We start from the raw sequence: 17,836 nt of genomic DNA, 5'->3' as shown, positions 1-17,836 counted from the left end.
GTTCAATTTTCACTTTAATGCAGTTTGAAATATATCCCAGAAAATTTTTGTATACAATAACAAAACGAGATATCAATAGTAAAAAATTTCTTTATTCATCACTATATATGATTAAATGAGTAAATAAAATTATAAACTATTCATATTGATTTAATACATATTTCAAATATATCAGGATATTTATATTTAATCAAAGTATCCATTCTAAACCTCTTAAAATTATTTTATGAGTTGATTATTCAAAGCAGAATTAAAATATTCACAGACATCCTTCTTTTTTTTTTATTGTAGTAAAACCCAGTTGTGGGTCTACTTGCATTTTTTCTTTAAAATATAAATTATGGCACATAAAATAATGCAAACAGTTGCAACAAAGCCAGCCACCAACAGCACCAAAGTAGGGATGCTAGTTCCAGGATGTTAAGTTTCACGGGGGACTAGGATCTCCCAGGGGAACAAACAAAACTACTTGTGCAATATTGGATACTTTTGATGTCAGATTGCTCTTGTCTATACCTTGAATGGCAATGAACAAATGGGTTGGATTTTCTTCTGAGATAGTTCCTGGCTTAAACATAAAGGTTTGCTTGGAGTTGGCCTCATTTGGTAACAGATCAGTAGTGTTAACTTGAAGAGCATCTTCAAAATTATCTCTTAGATCAGGAATACTTCCACTGACTCTTATGGTATACCATTGAACTAAGAAAAAAAATTATGAGTGATTTAGGAACTGTAACATACCATTTAAATTCCCTCTTATTTATTCTTCTAAAGATGATGAATTATACAAAGCTGATATTCATATCCATGCCATTATCTACATTTTGATAAATGCTATAACTTTGCCAAATGCTAGCCTGTTTGTGAGAAAAGCTGGAACCAGGTTAAAATGTGTCATGTTTGATTGACTCAAAGTATCAGATTATGAAATTAATATCTTGCTGTTCAGTCATTTTAAGTGTTCTTTCATTCACCCTTATTCCTGAACTTTGCAAGGAACACTTCTCTCTTATAACCACATAACACTTCACCCTTACCTTTTCCAACATCAAAATCATCTCCTGGTGCTGTCCATGTTAGATGGATTTTATTCCCATGAAACGTGGCATCAAGGTCTCTGATTTGATTTGGTGGGTACAGTTCAGTGAAGGGAAGAGGTGGAACTTGTGATATCACAAATACACCTCCAAATGCTGTTCTGATGAAACTCTCCAGAATTGGCTCATCAATTTCAAGTGTAAGTGTATTCTCTTCAGTTTTTCCTGCATTCAAAATCCCTGGCTTTTAATTGGAACAACAGTACTTGTATTTTAGAACTCAATGAATGAAATGATCTATCCAATGTGTCATTTCTTTTTTTTTTCATATACATATGTTTTACTGTGTTTCATATACATGTTTTACTGTGTTTAGTACAAAGATAAGATAGGACAGAAGGAAAAATATATGGTGAAATGGTAACCTGGAGATACTTTTTAAAGATAATAAGAATCACTTACTCATTATTTTTAGTCTTTCTTTTTTTTTGTACCAGGGATCAAATTCAGACCTTGCACTTGTGAAGTAGGTGGTAGAACCACTGAGCTACATCCCAAGCCCTATTTTTGATGACCTCTATTTTAGGGTATTCCAACTCTAATTTTGTCACACAAATTATACAGCTAGTCTAGTAATTTAAAAACTGCCTATGTATTGGTGTTTTCTAAGAGTCATGAGTTTCCAATGCTGTGATCAACTCTCCACTGCCATGTACTCCTGCCTTGGAGCTAGCTGGATATAGACTGAAATGTAGGTCAAAACAACCATCTCCTCTTTATTGTGTCCTAGTAACAAAAAATGTGACTAAGGCAGATTTTGGTACAGGACTAGTGAGATTGTTGGTGTCCCTACCTGACTATGCGGTTTAGAAGCATTGGAACTGGTTCTAGGGAGGAGTTTTAAAAGGTTTGGAGATGCCTGCGGAGAACAAAAAAAAACCTAGAGTGAGGTAATCAAGCTTGATGGAAGATTCTCTGAAGACTAGATCCCTGAAGACCAGATTGCTCACAGAAATGCAGATAGAAAAGACCAGGCTTGGAAGCTTCAGTTGGGAACAAGGACTCACTGACAGTTGGACTCCAGGTCATGTGTGTTGTAACTCTGGCAAACATTTTACTCACATCCTGGGTCTTTGCAGAAGACTAAGATTAAGGGTGACAGACTAATCTAGTGGAGGAAATTTCAAGACAGTTCAATGTTTGGCAGTGGGATAAATGGTTTGGGGAGATTTTATGTAGTGAAAATCAAGAGCAATAGGTTCATTTAAAAAGTTTTCAGTTTTGCCAGAAAGAAAATGCCTGTAAAGATGGACAGAAGAAAGCTTTGTTGCTGAAGATTAGCATCAAAAAGAAGTCAAGAACTCTGCATATGACTATAGGAAAAGTGCGTTCCAGGTATGTCAGGAAAAACCCCTCACTCCCTTCACAGGATCAAGGGGGCAAGGCTGTAAAGTTTTCACTACAGAAGAGAATCCAAGGAATCATTGCTAGAGAGAGGAATTGGTTCCCTGGGATTAATTTCACACTGTTTGGCCATCCAGGTATTCAGGGACCTCTGAAGCTACCATTCAAGGGGTCCAGCTACTGCTTGAGTTGGTGACAGACCTTGGTGGCATCTACATGGAGCTGGTTTTACAGGCAGGCAGAATGCAAGAGTTGTGGGATTATGGAGGCTTCCATTTCAAATTCAGAAGAAGGCCCAAGAAGCAAGGCAGTGTGCCCCTGTAATGGTAGTGGGCGAAACCGAGAGCAAAGCAGAAATGCAGAAAACTGGAGAAGCCAGGAGCATGGACTATTTAAGGGAAGCCACAAGGAGTGAGTAAAGCCAGCCCAAGAGAAGTCATGAGAGCTGCAACCACCAGCAGTGCTGTACAGGTGCAGCCACCCAAGCTCTTTGGAATTCCTGTCATGCCACAGCCTACCCTGGATGCTGGACATGGGACTACAGGACTTAATGTTTGTCCTGCTGGATTTCTATTGCTATTTACTTGTTACTAGTTAAATATAGTTAACCATCACTAGTTACCAGCTGCTACTCACCAATGACTAGTTACAACTAGTTGCTCACTAATTACCAGAAAGCAGTTACCCACAACTAATTACCAATGACCAATTTCACACTAGTTACCCATTGTCAGCTACCTGTTACAAGTTACCTACTAGTTATTCAGGACTGGTTAAGCACCACCACCACCAGTTACTATTTTCCTGCCAGTTATCCATAACCAATTTACTAATTACCTATAGCAAGCTAGCCATCACTATCTACTAACTATAGTATCTACAACCAGTTAATTATTAGTTACTAATGACTAGTTATCACTGACTAGCTATTCACAGCTAGTTACCTATTCCTAGTTTCACACAACTAGTTTATTATTGATAATCCTCAGTTGCCAATTATTAATTACCATTGACTAGTTACCCAAAACTAGTTACTCATTGCTTATATCTAGTTAACCATTGCAAGTTACCAGATACTAGTTGCTAAGGACCAATTATCTACAGCTGTTACAGAAGGAATTGGCAAGTGACACACAGATAGGCAGCAGAATGGAAGTAAAATAACAAAAGTTTACTCCATCGATGAGGATCAATCACACCTAATGGCAGCACTCTGATCGATCCAGTACTGGGCTACAACTCCCCCTTTTATAGGGTTTTACAGCCTTGATCTCATTCAGGTGGTTACATTGCATTTTCACAGTTCACATTGCTGATATTCAAAATATGGTGGGGCAGGCAGTTGAATTTCAACCCGGATGTAGCACTTTTTTGGTAGAGGAGGTTACCTTTAAAATTCATTTAGTTATCTATTCTAGCCAAGGGAAAGGGGGTGCGTTTGGTCAGCAAAGTCAATAATGGTTCTTTTCATTTACAAAACTTTTGAGGGAAGCTAGAAGCTTCCAGTGCCTGTTAATTCTGAACTAAACAGAGCAAAGGGTAGAAGTTATCCTACATTGTGACATTTCATAGGGTTTTAGCTATTAAAGTGTTCTCTATCATTCCTCCCTTTGCTTTTTGGGAGTAACTCCTACCCCTCATTATGTTTATACCAATTCTCATTATTCCACATAATTAACATCTGGTAGTGTTGAGCAGCAGCTATTCTCTGATGTATGAGTTTGATACCCATATTACCATACAGGGCCCAAACATGAGGAGAAGCAGTATAACAATAATTGGTCTCTCTGTGAGGGAGCTGTTCCAAGCATTCCGTCCTGACAAGTTAAGGCCAAAACTGAATGTTGGGTCCTCAGTACCAAACTCTTTTCCTAGCAGTCAATACAATCTCTTAATTTATCCAATGATTCTTTAACTATTCCAGATCTGTTTGCATAGTAACAAAATTCCTCTCCCAGAAACAAATTTCTCTTCTTTGCAGAGTGAGCAAATCAAGAGCTCTTCTATCCTGTAAACTATATTAGCTAATGAATCTGAGTTTCTAAAGCTTGAATTGTATCTCACACTTCTTCTAAGTCTTTTCTAATCTTATGTCCCAAAGCCATGAACTGTTATTTTTCTAACCTGAGAGCTATAGCACTTAGAGTGAGACTCCCCGTTAGAGCCAATCCTGTTAATATGGGGAGTACAGTTGGGTCCCCCCCATTTTATTACCAAACCATTTGTCATAGCAATTTGTAAAGGCATCTTTCTCATAGCTGAAGGAGTATGGACAGACAAGTTGGAGATTAGGATCCCCAGAGCACATAAACCAGTAGAAAGCTTTGAAATCACCCTAAAAACATCATTTCCACAGAGAAAGTTCCATTTGGGGCAGAGTAATTACCAGTGGTAGAAGACAAATCAACAATATCAGTGCAGACAGCTGAGATATTGTGTGACTTTTGGATACCAAGAAAGCAAGTCCCATTCCCAATTACATCTAATGGGTGGCTGAGCAAAGGATACATGTAAGCTTTACTGACTCTAAGGGCAGGCCATTCATGATGCTAATTGCTTGATAAGTTGTTACAGCGAGTGGTGCACAAATCCAGCAACCAGAGGCTAATTCCTAGTCTGTTTTATAGCAGCAATGAATGAGTACCATCAATCAAGTCCATCACATCTATTTCTGTATACTTTTGGATGCCCTTTTAAGATATTCTGTATTTCCTGCAGTGCAGGAGTTTTCCTTATTTCTGGAGAGGATCTTTCCAAACCTTTTAATCTGAAGAATCTATCTTTTTAACTTCTAAGGCCCATGCCTAGCAGTTGACTGATAACCAAAATAAACATAAAAAGACTATTCCTTGTGGTCAGCTTGTTTCTCAAGGCCAAGCTATATACAATTTTAAAGGCTATATACATTTTTCATTGTCCCTGTTTACAGTTATCAAAATTGCCAATACTTTTGGGTTACAACAGAACGGTTTAACCATATTTGAGCTTTATCTGACCCAATACATCTTTTTGTGTATATTCCCCACAGTCAGGCATGGTACCAGGACTTTCATAAAGTTATTTTGTACAGGCAGAAAAAGGAAGAGTGAGGGGGATGTCCCCCTGGTTTCCATTTAACAGTTTTAAAAGTCACATATTTTTATCAAACTTATCATTTTTAGGCTTATAAACTCTTAATTCAAAAACGTAATAGCTCATAACAGTTTGACACAATAAAAGAGTCCATACTATCTTGACTGCTGTCCTCATTCTTAAGCCATGTGTTTACTCACCAGCTTCTGGTGTGGTGAGAGCAGGGCTTTGAGTGCGCTGACTCCTGGAGTAGAAAGAAGTCCGTGGAATTTTCTGGATAGGCCTGTTTCACTCTAGAGTAATGAATCCACGGATGGACTTCAGCTACCTTGATACCTGTGGGAGTAACCACAAGTGCCTCATGTGGCCCTTCCTATACAGGTTGCAAAGGGGTCTTTTTCCAAGTTTTAGCATAAACTTGGTCCCCTGGTTTTATGAGATGGGCAGGAGTTAGCACAGGAAGAAAGTCCTCTTTATTTCTATTTGCCCTTGAATATTTTGGAGCACTTTGCCCAATCCCAACAGCTGTAATTTCATACTGGAGGAACCCTGTTGAGATAAATTTCCCATAAAATCTCTTAAGATACAGGGTAGCCTTCCAAAGAAGACCTCATATGGGGAAAGCCCAGTATGACTTGGGGTATTTCTTATTTTAAGGATGGCCAAGGGGAGCAGATTGACCCATAACCCTGGTGTTGTCTGACAGTATTTAGTTAATACTCCCTTAATGGTACGATTCATTTTTTTCAACCTTACCAGAACTCTGATGCCAATAAGCAGTATGTAAATACCATTTTATATATAACATTTAGCTAGATCTTATACAACCTCTGCTACAAAGGCTGGCCCATTGTCACTGCCTATGAAAGGAGGCAGACCAAACCTTGGAATTATCTCCTTTAATAAAATCTTGCGTACCTCTGAAGCCTTCTCTGTTTTCATAGGGAAGGCTTCAGGCCATCCAGAGTAAGTACAAACACATACCAACAAATACTTATAACCTTTACGAGGGGTGGGTACAATCATCTAAAGTTTCTGTTTAGTTGCCTTTTTGGCCTCTATGTCTGCCTTGGCATTGCCTTTTGCTATTGCATCTTTTCCTTTTTGGTGTCCAGAGCAATGTATTACTGCTACTTTGTCAGGTTCCCAGCCTGCCTCCAACAACTGTATTACATCCTGTTTATTCTTAATAGGTTTGCCCTCTGCTGTGAGAAGACCACACTTTTTTTAGACTGTGCCATAGATATGCAAAATAGCAAACAGGAATCTGTATAAACACCCTCTTTCCTTTTGTCCATTGGAGAGCCTGTATGAGTGCCCATAGCTCTGCTCACTGAGCTGACCATCCAGTGGGGAGTGGTCCTGTTTGGACCATTTCATTTTGAGTTGTCACTGCATAGCCAGCATAGTGTACCTGATTTTTCATGAAGCTACTCCCATCTGTGAACAGGAAGAAATCAGCATCAGACAGCAGGTCTTTCTGCAGATCTGGATGACTTGAGAACAACTTGTTGATGACCCTGAGGCAGTCTTGGTCAGGGAGCTAGGATCTGAGGGCAAAAAGTAGCAGGATTTAATGTTTTAACTGGAACAAAATATTGGTGGGATTCTCACAGATGAGGGCCTGATATTACCTGACTCTATTATTTGAGAGCCACTGATGTTCTCTGTTATATAATAGTTCTAGGAAGGCATGGGGAAAAACCTGAATAATCAATTTTTGTCCTAATGTTAGCTTGTCAGCTTCATTAATTAGCATAACTGCAGCTGCCAGGGCTCGTACACGAGGGGGCTATCCCTTCTCAGCTGGATCCAAACTCTAAGATAAATGTGCTACTGGCTGATTCCATGGGCCTACTCTTTGAGTGAGCACCCCTAAAGCAGTATGATTTCTTTTAGTCACATACAAAGTAAAAGGCTGGGTCACATCTAGGATCCCAAATGCAGGGGGCAGCACAGAGAGTTAATTTTAGCTGTTTAAACACTGACTCTTGCTCTTTACCCAATAATAATTACTATCCTTCTGGGCTCTTTAAAGCTTCATATAGAGATTTGGCTATGTCTGCAAACCCTGGAATCCAGATCTGCAAAAACCCATTACCTATAACTTGTTAACCATTTCTAGTTTCCAGTTATTACTTGCCAATGACTGTACCTATCACTAGTTACAAATGACCAGTTGTCCACAACTAGTTAATCATTGTTAATAACCAGTTACAAGTTGCCAAGAACTAGGCACCAATGACTAATTACTCACAATTAGTTATCAATAACTGTTTACCATGCTATGAACATTACAAACTCTCTTCTGGCATGTTCTTCTGTCTTGCCACCCTTCCTTGGAGTTGACTAACCATGACAGGACTGAAAATTCTATAATGTGAACCAAAATAAACTTTTACTCCTTTAAATTGAAGGAGAAAAAGAATCTGCCTAGACCCTAGAAAACTGTTTCAATTGGAGAAGATGATAACAAAAGTGATTTGCTTTCATATCTACATCTCTACATGCAGAAACAGTAATCACTCAGTAGTGAGTCTTATATAGGTCACCTTGACTTATGCAAAACACTCTAGGGATGTGGGCCATGTGTCATGAAGCTGAAGAGGATGGGTAGATGCTCCTGGGATAAGAGGTGAAATTGACCTCAATGTTCCAGAAATTATCAATGAAAGTGTTCCTTGGAAGCTACAAACCTTTGAATGGAGTCTAGAGTTCCTTACTACTTATATTAGATCAATTCTGCCAGTATAACTGTTTCTTAGGTGGGGAGATGGATTTTTGATGTTTCCTACTCTACCATCTTCCTTGACATCACTTCATTCAAGGGATAGCTTCCCTCTCTTTCTTTCTCTTTTATTATTTTAATCCATGTTTTTTCTCAAAAGAAAGTTTATATTTAATAAATTGGTAATATGATAGAAAATAGAAATAATGTTTCCACATAGTACTACACTCTCTATAAATGGGGAGGGAATCCTATAAGAATTAGGGAGAACTAATATTTTTTTGAACATAAGATATATATCACATGATCTGATAATTACAGTTTCTTAATTTTTACAACCACTCTTTGAAGTAAGTATTATCATTTACTTTATCTACTTTGTAAAACAGATAACCAGGGATGATGAGTATATTATTCAAGTTCACAGAGCCAGAAGAAGGAAGGAGATGAGATATTCTACAGTATTTAAAATTGAGGTATAAGAATGTTGATCATAGAAATTTTGTTTTGTTTTGTTTTTTTGGTATGGGGGATTGAACTCTGGACCTTGTGAAAAAGGTGGCAGAACCACCGAGCTAAATTGTTTTTAAAGAATTGACAATTTAGGTTAGGAATAACCTAAACTTCTTTGTATAATTTTGTTATATGTATAATAATTAAAATTAAATTATACTTCAGTATGATAATGATAGTGTTGATTATAAAAGCTCATAATTTACTGTGGCAAAAAATAAAACTCATAATATGGATGAATCTCACATAAATTTGAGTAAGAGAAAGCAGTCACAAGAGAATATGTCATATGTTTCTGGCTATAGAAAGTACATAAACAGACAATCTGGTTATTCTGAGGGAGAGAATGACTGCAAGGAAAAAGAGGTGTAAATCTAAGGTGCTGGTAATGTTGGTAATGATGCTAGTTGTACAGATATTCATAAAGATTCATCTAGCAACTGACAGAAAGCTTCCCTGCAATAAACTTTAGAGCAAAAAGTAAAAAAGGGTAATATAAACTGGTAGATTTCCCTTGCCTTAAGATGGCCACTACATAAAAAGAATAAGTCTTTCCCTTCCCATAATGCCCTGTTTAGCACCTAAAAATATGGCTTCTTCCACTAGAGGACAGCCTTCTTCTTCCCATCATGCCTCTTTTCCCGCCAAGAGAGTAACCTGATACTCACTACCTCCTGGCAACTAGTGATGACACAAGCCCCTTCTAGTGATGTCACAAGCTCCCCCAATCCCTAGCCACTACATCACTTAATCCCACCCCAGCTCCTATAAATCCCACCCTAGTCCTATAAGAAGGGCTCCCTGTCTTGGCCATCTTGCTCTCTCTCCTCTGTTTGGAGACAGCCCAGCGAATTGTCCCTACAATAAAGGTGTGTAGTGGTTCTGGTCTGGTTTTGGTTTTTGGCTTTTTTACTTGACATAAACAAGATTTTATCTGACATAAATGCCACCATGTAGGTGAACATCCATGAAATAACCAGTTCATTCTTCATCTCATCATGCATTCAACATCTATTTATTCAGAATTTACTCTGTGCCAGGCCAAAGTTTTTTTGATAAAGCAGACAGGTAACTTTTCTCATCAGTCTTTGTATTACAATAAGGGAAGACAGATAATAAACATTCTAACATGCAATTTTACTAGTTCAGGCAGCTGGGAAGAATAGTGCTGCTCTTTAAAAATGCAGGATAAGTGGCACCTGTTTCAGAGCAGTAGAGAAGGTTTTCTCAGGTGCAAAACAAGCTTCAAGCTTCTTTTGAGTGAGTCTGAACTTCACATCTTTGAAATTGAGTTCAAGTACTAAGCATCAGTCCTGGGCAGATGAAACAGCACCAAGATAAATGGGATTGTGGGAATAAATTAATAAGAAGAAACTTCATTTATAATTTTAATTAGTCTAAATAAGGGTTGAAGGTGTCAGAATACAAAATTACAAAAAAAGAAAAAGAAAAAAATAATCTGAAAATCGAATTGACTTTTATTTGTGATTCTGAAATCAGGCAACACCTTGTTCTATAAAATAAGATGAGTATTCCTCCAAACACCAGAGAGTGATTGCTTTTTGTAAGGTTGGGTCAAGGAAGCAGAACAATAATTATCAGATTGGCCATTTTTCTTGTGAGGGTTAAAGCAGAGGAGACTCCTTTATCGATCATGTTCTTCCTGATGGATTGCTGCAAATCTAGCAAGACTGGTCTGTTTGGGGGTTTACCCACTTCACTTAATGTAGTGACTCCATTTTGGCTTGACCTGTCTGCGGGGTCTTCGTGCAGCAAACCGTGTTCCTGTTATAAGCTCCCTTAGCTTTGTTTAACACAGGCTAGTTTGCACATTAATGAAGAGGAGCTGTTAGAAGCTGTTAGAGCAAAGTTTGTCATTGTAGTACAATGCGGATGTAGTTCAAAATCCTTTTCTTCGGTTTGGGTGGTGTGACTCAGCATTTCTGCCTGGAAATGCATTAGCTCCTTTCTGCGATTCATGCTGTGATTGTCAGGTAGTTGCTGCTTCCTTTTGGGTTGGTTCCTTTTGTCAGCCCCCAGACTAATTACCACTTGAGAGAACACAGTCTTCATGCTCTCATTTAAAACATATTTCTTCACCGAGCAAGATCATGGCATTGGGGACATCCAGATAAATATAGTCTTCTGCATTTGAGAATCTCATCATGTGGAGGGAAATAAGGACAAGCAAATGACGATTATGATACAGAGGGTTAAAGTGAACCTCACGGGTAAGAATTAGACGAGGCTAGAGGAACTAGAGGTGCTCCCGGGAAAATGGAGTCTCCTATGTGACGGTGATATAGGGGGAAGAGACCGTAACTCCCAAACCTGCTAGATATCCGAAACGCGAGTTCATGTTTTCCAAAATCGAAGAATGCATTCTAGGGACAACGGAGGTTAAGAGTAGGAAGAATTTATTGAGGGAAAGAAAGCTTCTGTCTAAGAGAGACAGAAGGGGGACCGGAAAGTGGGTTGCCCACTCCCCCCACTTTTCAAAGATGTTTTATAGAGCAAAGCCATGTGGTGAGGCAGGTACAAAGTGGGACAAAACTATAAGACCCAGTGGAAAATTACAAGGTGGGCATGAGGTGGAGCAAAACCATGACCAACCAATAAGATTGCAAGTACAGTCACCCAGGTAATATTAATTAAATGGGGGTCAAGGGAGGAGCAAGTCACATAGCAGGTGTACAAGCATTTTCAGTAAGGGTGGGGTTCAGGGATATTTCCTGGAAAGGCGGGGCTAAGACTGCCCCCCCCATTAATACCTATTTAAAATATCAATTACTGCTATTTGTCCCTAAGGGAAGCACAAGGGTATAGTAGTTTCCTTTTACAATTCTGGCCACAGTGAATGTGTCTTTATTGTCCTCCATATTGGCTCCTTTCTGTGTTGGCTCCTTGAGAGAGGCCCTGTCTAACTGCCTACAAGATAAACTTACTTATCAGCAATAACAGGAGGAGTTTTGAGACCTGAGTCTGGAGAGGAGCAGAAACAAGGACTTAAAAGGCATTATCAGTGACATCAAAGGGCAGGAGCCTCACTCACTGCAAAGGGGAGTCATTCTGGGGGTTCAGAAAGTGGAGAGTGACAGGCTCAGCTTCACACTTGAAAATGACTTGGCTTGAAGGCGAATAGTTGTTGGAAACAGGCTTGGTTTGCACACATGAACTTTTGTGTGAATCAGAATAACTTGTAAATCAGAACAGTGTGCCCCTCTGGATACATAAGTGATGAGACAATTCCCTTTACCTTGATACTTGCGGCTGAGTGGGACTGCCTTTCAGCCGTCACTCCTTGACCCTGGTGCTTTCAGGCAGGGCACTGGCATGAACTGCACAAAGGCTCACAATGGCTCTTTCTCGTGAAGGATTTTGAGGGGAAAACACACAGCAGATGCTGAGGGCATGGACTAAGGGAGAGACAAGTTGAGAGCTTTTAAAGACATTAAGAATTGCCAGGAGTTGGTGGAGGATGATACGGAGGGAAAGGAAGTGAGAGGATAGGAGTGTCTCTGTATTTGTATCAGCCAATTCCATTACTATTGTCACTTTTGGGTACTCAAATTGTCTTGATTTGATAATCAAGACCCAGACCTGTTCTTTTAAAAACTTTGGTCTTTTATCTGAGCTGAAGTTCTCTTTCTTTTCTTAAAAATCAGGGCAGATTTATGTCTTTAGAGCCTGAACTTGGAAAAGAGAATGTATAATCTATCTTTTTAAATTGCTTCTATTTATTATTATTATTATTTATTATTATTATTTTATTGTACTAGGGATTGAACCCAGGGCATTCACACTAAGCTATACTCCCAGTCTTTATTTTACTTTTTTTGTGTTTTGAGACAGGGTTTTGCTACTTCACTATGTTGCACAGTTTGGGCTGGAACTCAGTATTTGTACCTCAGCCTTTCAGAGCGCTAGGATTTTTCTTCTCTCTTTCCCTGTGGGTGTTCTGTTTAAGTTTTGGAGATAAAGAAGCCAATTTCTCCTAATGAGCCTGTCCTGTGGTATGACTTTAGACATTTCTTAGAGGAGTAGTAGCTGCCCCCAAACTGGTTCTCTCTGGCTCTGGTGTGTGTTACTGGGCTCTTCTTGTTGCACAACCCCTTGTCATGGGAGATCTCAAGTAGACTAAAGTCAGCCACCTTCTCCACGTCTACTCTATCAACAAGAAACTCTCTACTTCCTGGTGTATCAAATGTGTGAAGGTGGTCCAGTGGGCATACCTCTCTTCCCCACCTTCTCTTTTCTGTCCATTTTTTAAGACTCAGCACCATAAAAAACTGTCCATCCTGTGGTCTAGCAATATTTATATGAGAGGATTGTTGTCACTTATGTGCCCTTCTGAGATTTAATCTTTATTAAGGACTGCTATTTCATCACAGGGCACTTCTCCAGAAAAACACATTTTGTGTCCTGGTCCTCTTTTGTGTGTGCATGTGTGTGGTACTGGGGATTGAACCCAGGACCTTTGTAATAAGCTATATCCTCAGAATTTTCTTTTGCTTTTTCTTTGAGACAAGATATCCTTAAGTCACTTAGTTGTGTGGGCTGGGCTCATACATGTAATCCTCCTATCTCAGCCTCCCAAAGTGCTGGGTCTGAGATTTGTGGGTGGTAGTAAGTGTAGCTTTGGCTTGCGGTAAGGAGATACAGCTGGAAAATTTTAAATTTGGTATCTGGAATACATGGTACCTTTAGTTTTCAGCTGTTTTCCCTGTATTGTTGATTTTGAGAAAGTGGGATCTTGATGGGTACTAACTACAATTTATTCCAACAGTGAGGATACCCTGTGGAGGGCAAAAGCTAAGAGCTTCTAAGGAATCTGAATGTAAATGGAAGGGCATTGTGTGGACAAGGAAAGATTTTATTAGCCTAGGAATTTGATGAGTCTCATGAAAGGTATGTCATTGAATGAAACTAAAGAGAACTTTTAAACTTCTAATTATATATTGTATATTATTTTATTAAATATTCTAATTATATATTATGCTTCGATTACTATCATTTGGCTAGAAGACTAAAACTGTATGTTCCTTTAGAAAAAATGCTTTTTTCAAGTTTCTAACTTTATTTTGTTTTTAAAAATCAATTTTATTGGTATACTTTTGGTATATAATGTTTTTATTTATAATTTAAAATTATATATATTTATAACAGTAAGATATATACATATAATAAAAAGGCTGGCTAGTTTAAGACAATAAACATATATTTCTTCATATATTTATCTTTTTGTGGGTAGAAAACTGAAATTACATTTTCTTAGCAATTTTCAGTTATATAATATAGGGTTATAAACTGTAGTTAACATGATGTACAATAGATCTCTTGAACTTATTCCTTCTGTCTTATTAACTTTTGTGTCCTCTGACCAGTATCTTCCCAATTTTCTGGATCTTGGTAACCACCATCCTACTCTCATGTTTTAGATTCTACATATAAGTGAAATTGTGATATTTGACTTTCTGAGTCCTTTCTTTCTCCCCCCCGTCTCTGTCTTTCTTTTCCCTTCTCTCTCTCTCTCTCTCTCTCTGTCCTTTCCTCCCTCTTTCTCTCTCTCTCCCTCTCTCTTTCATTCAGACAAAAAAGATCACATTTTATTTTTGGCTTCAGTTAAATCTTTTGTGCCTGGCTTATTTTACCTACGGTAATGTTCTCTAGGTTCATCCATGTGCTGCAAATGACAGGATTTCCTTCTCTTTTAAAGGCTGAGTAGCATTGCATCGTATATCACATTTTCCTTACCCATTCTTCTATTGATGTACACTAGGTTGTTGTAAATAATGCTGTAGTGAACACTGGAATGCTGACATCTCCTCAGCGTATTGGCTTTTTTTCCTTTGGATATATAGCAAGTAGTGGGATTACTTGATGACACTTGTATTATTTGTCTTTCTGTCCATGAGACAGACCGTCACTGAAGTAAATGATGTATGAGGAGGAAAGCTTCATTTTGGCTCATGGTTTCAGTGATTTCAATCCTTGGCTGCTTGGTCCTGTAGCCTGGGTCCTGTGGTGATAGAGTACATCATAGTGTGAGACCCTGGTAGAGAACGCCTGTCTGCCTTATGGTGTCTGGGAAGCAAAGAGAGGGAGGGAAAGGGGCTGTGGACCCATTGTCTGCTTCAAGGACAATGATGTAACTTCCTCTCCTAGTACTCCCGGCTCTTAAAGATGTCGTCACTTCCAGATAGTGACACAGGCTGGTGACCAAGTCTTTTAACACATAGACATTTGGGGGATATTCATATCCAAACTACTGCAATATGGTAGTCTTAATTCTGATTTTTTGAGGAACTCTAAATTGTTTCCATTGTGGTGCTATTTTATATCCCCACCAACAGTATGCCGAGGTTACCCTTTCTTCACATCTTTGGCAAAATATGTCATTGTTTATTTTTATAATGCTAGCTATTTTGGTAGGTGTGAAGTGATAATGTTCTTGTTTTTAACTTGCATTTCCCTGATGGTTGGTGATATTATACATTTTTATATAATCCATTGGCCATTGTTTTTTTGTTTGTTTTTATTCGTAAAATTTATTGGTGCGTTTTAGGTATACAATAGAATGGCGTTCATCATTAGGAATTTGTACCTTTACATGGTATATCTTGGTTCTTATTTTTTTCTCCAATCCCCTGCCCTCCCTGCAACTTCTCCACCCCTCTCTATTTACAAAGACTTCATTTCATTTCTCCCTTTTCTCATATTTACTCCTTCCCCTTTTTCCTTTCCCCCACCCTTCCTACTTCCCCATCCCTTTGGATCTGTTTTCCTATTTCAGATTATCTATTGGTGGGCCTCATTGTTACCATCCCTGACCTTCAGAGATATTATAACAAAAGTTCTTACCATGAGAGCTTCCATTAATTAAGCACTGACTGTAGGAATGAGGCCAAATACCTGCCACATGGCTCCAACCCTCCACATGGGGATGGAGCAGAAGTTCTATAGTCAATGCCACCTGTGTGAGACGGGTGTCCACTATGTCATAGGAGCTCACAGATTTTAGTTTGTTGCCTTTTTTATTTTTTGGTACCGGGGATCAAACTCGGGTCCTTGAGCTTGCAAGGCAGGCCACCGAACCACTGAGCTAAATCCCCGGCCCTGCCTTTTTTATATTAGATCAACAACAAGGACTACTCACTACCACATAAAGAAATTCCTTGCTATTTCACAGTCTGTCACAGGTCCCCTCCTCCATGATTGTACTGTCTGTGCTGAAGTAACTTCAACAGATTAGAACTACATCTCCCGGAAACCATATGATTCTGGGGGCAGAGCTGACTGAAACAATAATACTCTTGACATTGGAAAACAGAAATAAAGTAACAACTAGAACTGTCTGAAGGCAGAGTGTTAAAAGACAGTGGGAAATGACTGCATGTCACTGGTATCCTTGCTCTTCTCTTCTCTACCTCTGACTTTTCCTGAATCCTGACCTTGTTGAAATACAGTGGTCCTAGCCCACCCCAGGAAACGTGGAAACAACCCCACGGAGGTGTTAGCTATGCAGAGGCCACAGTCTTCTATTGTCTTTTAGAGCATCCCCTTCACAGTCCCACCCCCGTTCCTGGATGGGCCCAGGAACCAAATTCAACACCCAACACCAAGATCAACTGCAGTGCTGCAAGCAGGCTCATCAGATTTTTCCTGATGGTCCAGTTCCTTTCTTCAGTCCGTTACTGTCTCATCCTAAGGCCACTTCCATTCAAGTGAAATAAATAATACACATATGTAAATATTGAATAATTTCTCTGGGGTTAAAAACTAAAAGTGTAAAGAAGATCCAAATTGTATAAATGATAATGTAAAAAAGGAGAAAAGGGCTAAAGGTGTAGGGGAAATGGGAAGGGTAGGGGAAAGGAAATAAGGAAAAAGAAAAAATATGAGAAAAGGAAAAAATGGAGACAAAGTCTTTGTAAATAGGGGAGGGTGGAGGGGCTGAAGGGAGGGCAGAGATAAGGGGAAAAATGAGAACCAAGAGCTGTCATGTAAAGGTGCAAGACCCCAATGATAAATGTAACTCTACTGTATACTTAAAAAGTACCAATAAAAAAATCAGGAGTCTGTCATATATTTTATTTTCCCTTGACCTCTCATCACTTTCAATTGAAACCACAAGCCCTTTCTTTCAACCCTGCTAATCAGACCAAATTCCTTAAGCCAGGGCCACAAAGTCTGTGTTAATAGATTGTTAAAATGATGCCTAAGCTCAGTTTATATGATTTTCATTTTAGTTTACTTCCAAGTCAACAAATGATCCCTGCCAAATGTACATGAGCTAAGGAAACAAATGAGAGGATGCTGTTCTTTAGTTCCTCTCTGGTTCCTCTGGTTGCTGACTTAGGGTAGTGAAAGTCCTTGTGCAACATGAAAAAACCAACAGCTGGAAGAAAAAGAAAACTGTATTGTAAGCCTGGACCACGATAGGCTTATAAATATAACCTGTCATGTCATATAAATATAACCGCTCTTCCTAACCTACATTCTCTGCTTAACTGTCTCACTCATTAATGTGGTTGCAGTCCCAGTGCTGTGCCAGTGAATGATGTATTAAAATATGATTTGAATATATTTTGTTTTCTGTCTCTGAAAGTGAAGGCAATAGATAATGGCTTCTCTCATTCTTTCCGATGGTGTAAGAAAAAGTCTAAGGGTAAGTATGGCTTGCAGGGAAAAAGAGAGAGATACATGTTACTATTTAATTGAAATCAGAATAAACTATGGTTTGATAAGTAGCATCTGATTTTTTCTACCAGTATCTTTCATATCCATGAATTAGAGTAAAAATGACCTTAGCAAGTACAAGGTATAGTTAGAGACTTTCAATGACTACAGTACCATTAATTAATACTAACAGATCCAACACTAAATTCACTTCCCCAAATATTATTTACTTGTACTTTTGCACTTGTATTTTGAATATTCAGACAATGTTAACTTCATGAAATTTGAATATTATTTCAGAAAACTTTTGCATCAGAAAATAATATACAACCAGGTATGAATATGAAAAATAATCTTTATTCATCACTATGGCAAATAAAATAATGAGTACATAAAATTATTA

At 38.6% G+C, this 17,836-nt stretch overlaps 1 protein-coding gene across 1 annotated transcript; it reads right to left on the bottom strand.

Moving 5' to 3' along the window:
- Positions 1 to 380: 380 nt before the first annotated feature.
- On the bottom strand, positions 381 to 14,487 carry LOC104870943 (calcium-activated chloride channel regulator 4-like). The gene is made up of 3 exons (XM_010636751.1): positions 14,406 to 14,487; positions 1,038 to 1,262; positions 381 to 699 (listed from the first exon to the last, which is right to left on the bottom strand). Exons 1-3 carry the CDS (start codon positions 14,485 to 14,487, stop codon positions 428 to 430), a joined length of 579 nt encoding a protein of 192 aa, XP_010635053.1. The 3' UTR covers positions 381 to 427.
- Between the last annotated feature and the right edge of the window lie 3,349 nt (positions 14,488 to 17,836).

Source organism: Fukomys damarensis, unplaced genomic scaffold, assembly GCF_012274545.1.
Source record: "Fukomys damarensis isolate Sample0158 unplaced genomic scaffold, DMR_v1.0_HiC HiC_scaffold_33, whole genome shotgun sequence".
NCBI classification, from domain to species: Eukaryota; Metazoa; Chordata; class Mammalia; order Rodentia; family Bathyergidae; genus Fukomys; species Fukomys damarensis.
Note: the sequence above shows the minus strand (reverse complement) of the source record. Positions and strands in the feature narration are given on the sequence as shown.